This window comes from Macaca mulatta, chromosome 4 (assembly GCF_049350105.2).
Source record: "Macaca mulatta isolate MMU2019108-1 chromosome 4, T2T-MMU8v2.0, whole genome shotgun sequence".
In the NCBI taxonomy this organism is placed as follows: domain Eukaryota; kingdom Metazoa; phylum Chordata; class Mammalia; order Primates; family Cercopithecidae; genus Macaca; species Macaca mulatta.
Window position 1 is genome coordinate 151,175,969 of NC_133409.1, and position 9,184 is coordinate 151,185,152.

Below are 9,184 nucleotides of genomic sequence, written 5' to 3' on the forward strand. Positions count from 1 at the left end.
AGGGAAGGGGTGAGGGTGGGAGGCAAGGATTAAACAGAAAGGGGCATAAAGAAGGTTTTTAGGGAAAAGAAACTGTTCTCTACAGTGCCACAGTTCAGGAGTAACTGGGTGGTGGGAACTAAGGGGAGAGGAGGGTGTGAGGGATGAGGGCAGAGAGAAGGGCTGGGGAAGCAGGAGGTGAGGAGAAGGAGCAGGGGAAAGGACTCAAAAGCAGTGGAGGAGCCTAGTAGGGGGTTCTCTGCATTCGGTGTTTCTGTACTGGGCATTGTGTTAGTTACACGGCTATAAATAATCACCAATATTTACCAAAAACCGCAGCTAAAACTGGTGAATTTTATTACATGTAAAAAGGCGGGGGGAGGCAAAAATAAAGACATTTTTAGATCATCAAAGCCATAAAATTCATTTCCTAGGGGTCCTGTACTACATTTAATTTTAAAGGAAATTCTTTAGGGTGAAGGGAAATGATACTAGATGGTGACCCAGATACACAGAAAGGAACAATTAACAACAGGAATGATGCACATACACGTGTCACATTCACACTCATTTTCTTAATTTCCTGAAGACATATGGCTGCTTGTCTAAAACAAAAAGTATTACACTGTATCACTGAGTTTATAATATAGATTGATGTAATATATAAAACAATAATAGCATAATGGTAGGTTAAATGAAACTACACTGTTACAAGTATCCTTTATTTTGCCGGATGTAGTTTAATAGAACCTGAATTTCACTGTGAAAAGTCAAGGAATCGGGTTTCCATTCTTACAACAATAAAAAACTAGTGTAAAGAAATATAGCTAAAAGCCACTAGGAAAATTAAAACCATAAACTAAAAACTGTTTATTTGACACATAAGAAAGTAGCAAAGAAGGAACAGAAACAAAAAGGTATGAGACAAATTGAAAACACTTAGCAAAAAGGTAAACCAAAATCCAGCCATAGTAAGTGAAGAAATGACAGGACTTTGCTCACATTAGCAGGACCGCTGAGCACTGTGGGGAGAACAGACATGGGCAGGAGGTGAGGGACAGTGTTAGTGCCACAATTCAGGAGTGACAGGGTCGCGGGGATTTAGGGGAAGGTGGGGTGTGAGGGATGAGAGGGGCAGAGAGAAGGGCTGAAGAAGCAGGAGGTGAGGAAAAGGAGAGAGGAAAGAATTCTAAAGCAGTGGAAGAGCCTAGCAGGCGGTTCTTTGCATTCAGTATTCAACACATTTTGTTGGACTTTCTAAAAACTAATTGGCTCCTTACGATTAAAAAAAAAGAGTTACAAAAATACCAAGTGTCCAGATAAAATATGCACGCTGCTTAGATGTGCATAGTTCAGGAAAACAGGCAGTGCTTGAGCGTCCTTGAAGAGCATTGGGTCTTCATGGAGCACTCACAGCTTTGAGGTGATGACTACAGGCTCCCGGTTGCAATAGACAGTAACAAACCCTGCTTCTTTGTATTCAGGAGATGTTCTGGACTCACACAGAGAAACTCGGACTAGGGAATGAACGTAATTTTAAAGGCAACAACCCAGAGCCACAGATCCATAGTCTGGGAAAGTAAAACTTAGGAGCTTTGTAATGCTGTTTTGACACAGGTCTGTTAACAAATTGGAATTCTAATCATTCAGGGATTACCAACATTGTGCTACCTACTGTATTAATAAACAAAAAGGAAACTTCGACTCTATGAGAATCTCTGTGTGGTGCCTTCAGACAAAACTTCACCAGGTTTAGAAAGAAAACCCCTGTCTCTACACCTCCATTCCCAGGGCGAGCTCACTCTCTGGCATCAAGTTCCCTGTGGTCAGTTTCCCTGCACAAAGGTCCAAGGGGAGAGGTAGGAGTGGGAGGCAGGGAGTCCAGTTCAGGGACGGGGATTCCAGGACGAGTAGGGAAGGGGAAGGGGCTGGGCGCAGCCTGGGGGGTCTCTCCCTGGTTTCCACAGACAGATCCTCGTCCAGGACTCAGGCAGACAGTGTGACAAAGAGACTTGGTGTGGGAGAAGAGGGATCAGGACGAAGTCCCAGGTCCCGGGCGTGGCTCTCACGGTCTCAGGCTCGGAGAGCCTTGTCTGCATTGGCGAGGCACAGAGTTGGGGATTCCCCACTCCAGTAGTTTCACTTCTTCTCCCAACCTGTGTCGGGCCCTTCCTCCAGGATACTCGTGACGCGTCCCCAGTTCCCACTCTCATTGGGTGTCGGATGTCTAGAGAAGCCAATCAGGGTCGCCGCGGTCCCCGTTCTACAGTCCCCACCCGCCCATCCGGGCTCAGAGTCTCCTCAGACGCCGAGATGCGGGTCATGGCGCCCCGAACCCTCCTCCTGCTGCTCTCGGGGGCCCTGGCCCTGACCGAGACCTGGGCCGGTGAGTGCGGGGTCGGGAGGGAAATGGCCTCTACAGGGAGGAGCAAAGGAACCGCAGGCGGGGGCGCAGGGCCCGGGGAGCTGCGCGGGGAGGAGGGTCGGGCGGGTCTCAGCCTCTCCTCGCCCCCAGGCTCGCACTCCTTGAGGTATTTCAGCACCGCCGTGTCCCGGCCCGGCCGCCGGGAACCCTGGTATGTCGAAGTCGGCTACGTGGACGACACGCAGTTCGTGCGGTTCGACAGCGACGCCGAGAGTCCGAGGATGGAGCCGCGGGCGCCGTGGATGGAGCAGGAGGGGCCGGAGTATTGGGACCGGAACACACGGAGAGCCAAGGGCCACGCACAGACTCACCGAGGGAACCTGCGGACCCTGCTCCGCTACTACAACCAGAGCGAAGGGGGTGAGTGGCCCCGGCCCGGGGCGCAGGTCACGACCCCTCCCCACCCCCCACGGACGACCCGGGTCTCCCCGAGTTTCCGGGTCCGAGATCCGCCGCGGGGCCCGCCCAGACCCTCGACCGGGGAGAGCCCCAGGCGCCTTTACCCGGTTTCATTTTCACTTGAGGCCTAAATCCCAGCGGGTTGGGCGGGGCGGGGCGGGGCTCGGCGGACGGGGCTGACCGCGGGGGCGGGGCCAGGGTCTCACACTGTCCAGATAATGTCTGGCTGCGACCTGGGGCCCGACGGGCGCCTCCTCCGTGGGTATCACCAGCACGCCTACGACGGCAAGGATTACATCGCCCTGAACGAGGACCTGCGCTCCTGGACCGCCGCGGACATGGCGGCTCACAACACCCAGCGCAAGTGGGAGGCGGCCCGCGAGGCAGAGCAGTGGAGAGCCTACCTGGAGGGCGGGTGCCTGGAGTGGCTCCGCAGATATCTGGAGAACGGGAAGGAGACGCTGCAGCGCGCGGGTACCAGGGGCACTGGGGAGCCTTCCCCATCACCTCTAGATTGCCCGGGATGGCCTCCCATGAGGAGGGGAGAAAAATGGCATGAGCGCTAGAATGTCGCCTTCCCTTGAATGGAGAATGGCATGAGTTTTCCTGATTTCCTCTGAGGGCCCCCACTGCTCTCTAGGATAATTAAGGGATGACGTCTCTGAGGAAATGGAGGGGAAGACAGCCCCTAGAATACTGATCAGGGGTCTCCTTTGAACCCTGCAGCAGCCTTGGGCACCGTGAATTTTTCTCTCAGGCCTTGTTCTCTGCCTCACACTCAATGTGTCTGAAGGTCTGATTCCAGCTTTTCTGAGTCCCTCGGCCTCCACTCAGGTCAGGACCAGAAGTCCCTGTTCCTCCCTCAGAGACTAGAACTCTCCAAGGAATAGGAGATTATCCCAGATGCCTGTGTCCAGGCTGGTGTCTGGCTTCTGTGCTCCCTTCCCCACCCCAGGTGTCCTGTTCATTCTCAGGGTGGTCACATGGGTGCTGCTGGGGTGTCCCATGAGAGATGCAAAGCGCCTGAATTTTCTGACTCTTCCCAACAGATCCCCCAAAGACATACGTGACCCACCACCCCGTCTCTGACCATGAGGCCACCTTGAGGTGCTGGGCCCTGGGCTTCTACCCTGCGGAGATCACACTGACCTGGCAGCGGGATGGGGAGGAGCAAACTCAGGACACCGAGCTTGTGGAGACCAGACCAGGAGGAGATGGAACCTTCCAGAAGTGGGGAGCTGTGGTGGTGCCTTCTGGAGAAGAGCAGAGATACACGTGCCATGTGCAGCACGAGGGGCTGCGGGAGCCCCTCACCCTGAGATGGGGTAAGGAGGGGATGAGGGGTCATGTCTCTTCTCAGGGAAAGCAGGAGCCCTTCTGGAGCCCTTCAGCAGGGTCAGGGCCCCTCATCTTCCCCTCCTTTCCCAGAGCCATCTTCCCAGTCCACCATCCCCATCGTGGGCATTGTTGCTGGCCTGGCTGTCCTAGCAGTTGTGGTCACCGGAGCTGTGGTCGCTGCTGTGATGTGGAGGAGGAAGAGCTCAGGTAGGGAAGGGGTATGGGGCGGGTCTGGGTTTTCTTGTCCCGCTGGGGGTTTCAAACCCCAGGTAGAAGTGTTTCCTGCCTCATTCCTGAGAAGCAGCATCCACACAGGGGCTAACCCAGCCTGGGACCCTGTGTGCCAGCACTTACTCTGTTGTGTAGCACATGTGATAATGAAGGACGGATGTATCACCTTGATGATTATGGTATTGGGGTCCTGATTCCAGTATTCACGAGTCAGGGGAAGGTTCCTGCTAAGGACAGACCTTAGGAGGGCAGTTGGTCCAGGACACACACCTGCTTTCCTCCTGTTTCCTGATCCTGCCCTGGGTCTGCCGTCATAGTTCTGGAAATTTCTTTTGCGTCCAAGACTAGTAGGTTCCGCTAAGATCTTACGGCCCTGCATCCTACCAGTCCCCTCACAGGATATTTTCTTCCCACAGGTGGAAAAGGAGGGAGCTACTCTCAGGCTGCGTGTAAGTGGTGGGGGTGGGAGTGTGGAGGAGCTCACCCATTCCATAACTCCTCCTGTCCCATGTCTCCTGTGGGCTCTGACCAGCTCCTGTTTTTGTTCTACTCCAGCCAGCGACAGTGCCCAGGGCTCTGATGTGTCTCTCATGGCTTGAAAAGGTGAAATTCTTGGCGTCTAGAGTTGGGGGCGGGGGGACAGAGGGGAAAGGCCTGTGTAATGGAGATTCTTTGATTGGGATGTTTCGAGTGTGTGGTGGCTGTTCAGAGTGTCATCACTTACCATGACTGACTTGAATTTGTTCATGACTGTTGTTTTCTGTAGCCTGCGACAACTGTCTTGTGTGGGGCTGAGATGCAGGATTTCTTCACGCCTCTCCTTTTGTGACTTCAGGAGACTCTGGCATCTCTTTCTGCAAAGGCATCTGAATGTGTCTGCGTCTCTGTTAGCAAAATGTGAGGAGCTGGAGGGACAACCCACTCCCGTGTCCCCCGTGACCCCTGTTCCCACGCTGACCAGTGACTGACTTAAGCCATCATGGAAAGCAGGTGTTGAACATGCCTCATTATGCTCTCTTCCCTTTTGGAATTCAGGAAAAGCTGACCAGGACTTACCATCAACAGAGACCTTAAATCTGATTGGAAACATTTACAATCTACTCTCTCTGAAGCCTGGCACCTGGAGGCTTGATCTGCATGAGAAAATTTTGGACTCCACAACCTCTTATCACAACCCGGACATTCCTTTCTATTGATAATAACTCAACCAATTACCAATCAGAAAAATTAAAAATCTACTTATAACCCAGAAGCACTACCCCGCAACCCTTGCTTGCTTCAAATTGTTCCAATGTTTTGGACTGAACCAATGTATAGCTTAAATGTATTTGATTGATGTCACATATCTTCCTAAAATGTATAAAACCAACCTGTGTGACAACCACGTTGAGCACATGTTCTCTTGAGGGCTGTGTCATGGGCTGTGGTCACTCATTTTTGGCTCAGAATAAATGTCTTCAAATATGTTACTGAGTTTGACTCTTTTTACCAACAGTGTGGAATTCTGGTGTAGTAAGACGGTTCAAGTGCTGGAGTGTGAGGGGTGGGGAAAAGTGACAAATTTTAATTCTTGGAGCAGCGATCCAGGATGAGAACTTTATCTGCTACCTGGTAGGCACGCAGAGTGTCTAAATGAACCAGTGACTAATAAATAACATATTTCCACCCATTCCCTTGAGGATAGATTATTACATCTAGTTTTTGTCTATCCCAGTTCATACTCTAGATTATTGGAGTGGCATTCTGTGATAGTGAAATGATTATTCAAACAGCTTCCCTTGGCTTTGTCTCTTACTAGGAGTAAAACACCTAAGTTTGTAAGATCTCCGAGAATCTGGGTCCACACCGATGTTTTATATTAATATCTATATTTTCTTGTGTATGGAAGTATTTCTGGGGAGAGAATTTCTAACATTTATTAGTTTTTATGTGACAGCCTCAAAGGCCTAAAAAATCCTAACTTCTAGGTTAGAGGTAGGACCATTCCACGTCTGGACGATGAACAGCTGGTAGTAACCTGTGTTTAGTAGATTAGGGACATGAAATAAATACTTACATTTTGTCTATCTTTTCCTCTGGGACCAAAAAGATAGAGGTGTACTTGCTTACTCTTACTGTAAGTTTCTCTCTGTGGGATGGTGATGGGGTTTTTCTCCAACCAAATAACTTTCTGATTCTCTAACAGTAGCTGGGAGTCCTACAATTCGACTCAATTCTGACACTAACTACCTGGAGTTCACCAGGTAGACACTAACTACAAGGGCTTCCCAGGTTTAAGGGCTCAGTCCCACAAGACTGTCCTCACTTCAGATGCAAGTCACAAGTATCGGGTCCCAGGTCACCTGCACTTCTGTCTATCATGGCTGCAAAGTCAGGGGTCTCTCACCTCCCAAGGACTGATAATTCTTAAACTAACTCAAAGGACTCAGGAAGTTGCTTTAGCCATGTAAAGCCAAAAAAAAAAAAAAAAAAAAAAAAGCCAAAAAGCGTCTGAGACAGGTCTCAGTCAGTTTAGAAGTTTATTTTGCCAAGCTGAAGACGCACCTTGGAAACAGAGACACAAATCATTGTAGCATCTGTGGCCCGTGCTTTTTCCTAACAGGGTTTTGATGACTTCAATATTTATAGGGGAAAGAGCAGCCAGGAGAGGAAAAAAACAGTCAACTATGCATTCATCTGGTGCTCAGTAAATCTGCATTTTACATAAGATAAAGTAAACTTTGGGTAGAAAAGTCATGGGGATGGGGGCGGGGTGAAGGGATGATATCTTTGTCTTTGTCCTGTACCTGTGAAGATAAGCTGTTAATTTACATTGTCGGGCGAAAGTCAACAAAACTCTGTTTTAGAGTAAAGATGTTGGGGCCCACAAGGAATTTTCTTGTGAGTAGTTTGTGAAGGAGGGCACCTGGGGAGATATGGGGTCTTCTATCTTCGCAGTTATTTGTTTAGGATCAAAAGAAAGGCAATTTTTCCATCACTCAGTCTCCAAACTTAACTTTTCCCTTTGGTATAGTGAATTTGGAGTCCTGAAAATTTATTTTCCATTCACACTCAGTATTGCAGTTTTTTTTATTGTTGTAGCTTAAATCCCCACTTTTTTGGCACCCGGGACCAGTTTCATGGAAGACAGTTTTTCCATGGACCAGTGGAGGTGACGGAAGGCAGAGGGAAATGGTTTTGGATGAAACTGTTGCACCTCAGATGATCAGGCATTAGTGTTTCATAAGGAGCATGCAACCTACATCTCTCACATGGAGAGCTCACAATAGGGTTCGTGCTTCTATGAGAATCTAATTCCGCCACTGATCTGACAGGAGACGGAACTCCGGTGGTCATGCTCTTGCTCTCTCGCCCACCGATCAACTCCTGCTGTGTGGTCTGGTTCCTACCAGGCCAGAAGCTTGTACCAGTCCGCAGCCCGGGGGTTAGGGACCCCTGGTTTAGATTATGCCACTACAGGAGAACACCTGAGACTGGATCACTTACTATAAACAGAAATTTGTTTCATTATGGTGTCCAGGATGGAAATTCCCAGATCAGGGAATTGTATCTGGTAGAAAACAAAAGGGCAAGAGAGGGTAAGAGGTAGGGGGAAAAGGAGGTCAAAGTGACAGCCTCAGGTCCTTTTATGATGAGCCTTAATCCATTAATGAAGGCAGAGCTCTGATGGTCCAATCATCTCTCAACGGTCCCATTTCTTAAAAATGTTGCATTCGGGATGAAATATCCAACACAGGCTTTTTTGGGGAAACATTCAAACCATAGAACTTATAAAGGATACAAATGGGCAGCCAGATGAAGAGGTGCACAGGGTGAGGTCTGGAAGGGCTCTGAGCACAGGAGCCTCTGTCCCCATGGAGATGGAGTTCACCACCCTCCCAGCACGTGGACAGAGGGATGTGCTCACCAATTGGGAAGCTCTCCGAAACCAAATCTCTAGAGGTTTCTACGTAAATTTCATTGTGTAGGCAAGATTAATTAAATCACCAGCCATTGTGTGACTGAACTCAACCTTGAGCCTCTCTTTCCTTCCTAGACTTTAGGGATGGGGCTGAAAGTTCTAATCCTCTAATCACAGCTTCGTGTTTCTGGCAACCAGCCCCCATGCTGAAGCTATCTAGGAGCCCCTCACCCCATAGTCATCTCATTGTCATACTGAAGTCATGTTTATCACTGAGGAGATTGCAAATGTTTTAGAACCTGGTTGTCAGGAAACAGGGACAAAGACCAAATATTTTTATTGGACCACAGATCACACCCTGGTTTTGACCACATTATCTTTTTTTATAATATTTATTATCTTATTTTAGAAATAATCTCTTGCTCTGTTGCCCATGGTAGAATGCAGAGGCACAATCAGAGCTCACTGTAACCTCGAATTCCTGGACTCAAGTGATCCTTCTGCCTCGGCCTCCTGAGTAGATAGCATTACAGGTGCACACCACCATGCCCAACTAATTTTTAAATATTTTGTAGGAATGGGTCTCACTATTTTGCAGAGGCTGGTCTCAAATCCTCACCTTAAACGATGTTCCTAGCATTGCTTCCCAAACTGATGTAATTACAAGCGTGAGCCACTGTGCCTGGCCAATCACAGATCTCCTACACCAGAAGAATCATAACAGTGAAAAGATCCTGGCACATTACTAGAATCCTCTTTGGTCATTAACAATTATCCCAGTGCAGTCCACAGGAATAGTCTCAGGAACACATGGCTGCACCCTTTCAGGCATCTGGTGAAATCGAGCTAAGAGACAATACTATCTCTTGCTTATACCTCTTTCGAGTAGTTCATGTAACATTGGATTTTCC

The 9,184-nt window shown here is 49.1% G+C and overlaps 1 protein-coding gene across 43 annotated transcripts; it reads left to right on the top strand.

Annotated features, from left to right (window-relative positions):
- The first annotated feature begins 1,775 nt into the window (after positions 1-1,775).
- LOC144340474 (class I histocompatibility antigen, Gogo-B*0101 alpha chain-like) lies at positions 1,776-5,838 on the top strand. Of its 43 annotated transcripts, none has more exons than XM_078000509.1 (9): positions 1,776-1,838; positions 2,158-2,365; positions 2,495-2,764; positions 3,002-3,277; positions 3,853-4,128; positions 4,232-4,348; positions 4,789-4,821; positions 4,928-4,975; positions 5,139-5,838. In XM_078000509.1, exons 2-8 carry the CDS (start codon positions 2,203-2,205, stop codon positions 4,969-4,971), a joined length of 1,179 nt encoding a protein of 392 aa, XP_077856635.1. In that variant the 5' UTR covers positions 1,776-1,838; positions 2,158-2,202; the 3' UTR covers positions 4,972-4,975; positions 5,139-5,838. The 43 variants fall into 43 exon arrangements, 29 of the variants coding, with proteins under 29 accessions (XP_077856635.1, XP_077856631.1, XP_077856630.1 ...); XR_013416635.1 differs by lacking the exon at positions 1,776-1,838 and having other exon boundaries at positions 2,272-2,365; positions 2,495-2,768; positions 5,139-5,269; positions 5,408-5,838; XR_013416628.1 differs by lacking the exon at positions 1,776-1,838 and having other exon boundaries at positions 2,272-2,365; positions 3,853-4,146; positions 5,139-5,269; positions 5,408-5,838.
- The last annotated feature ends 3,346 nt before the right edge of the window (positions 5,839-9,184 follow it).

Coding starts and splice junctions, on each gene's coding strand:
- LOC144340474 (XM_078000481.1), top strand. CDS start 2,293: ATGCGGGTCATGGCGCCCCGAACCCTCCTCCTGCTGCTCTCGGGGGCC. Junction 2,765..3,001: donor CTACAACCAGAGCGAAGGGG/GTGAGTGGCCCC, acceptor GGGCGGGGCCAG/GGTCTCACACTGTCCAGATA. Junction 4,129..4,231: donor GCCCCTCACCCTGAGATGGG/GTAAGGAGGGGA, acceptor CTCCTTTCCCAG/AGCCATCTTCCCAGTCCACC.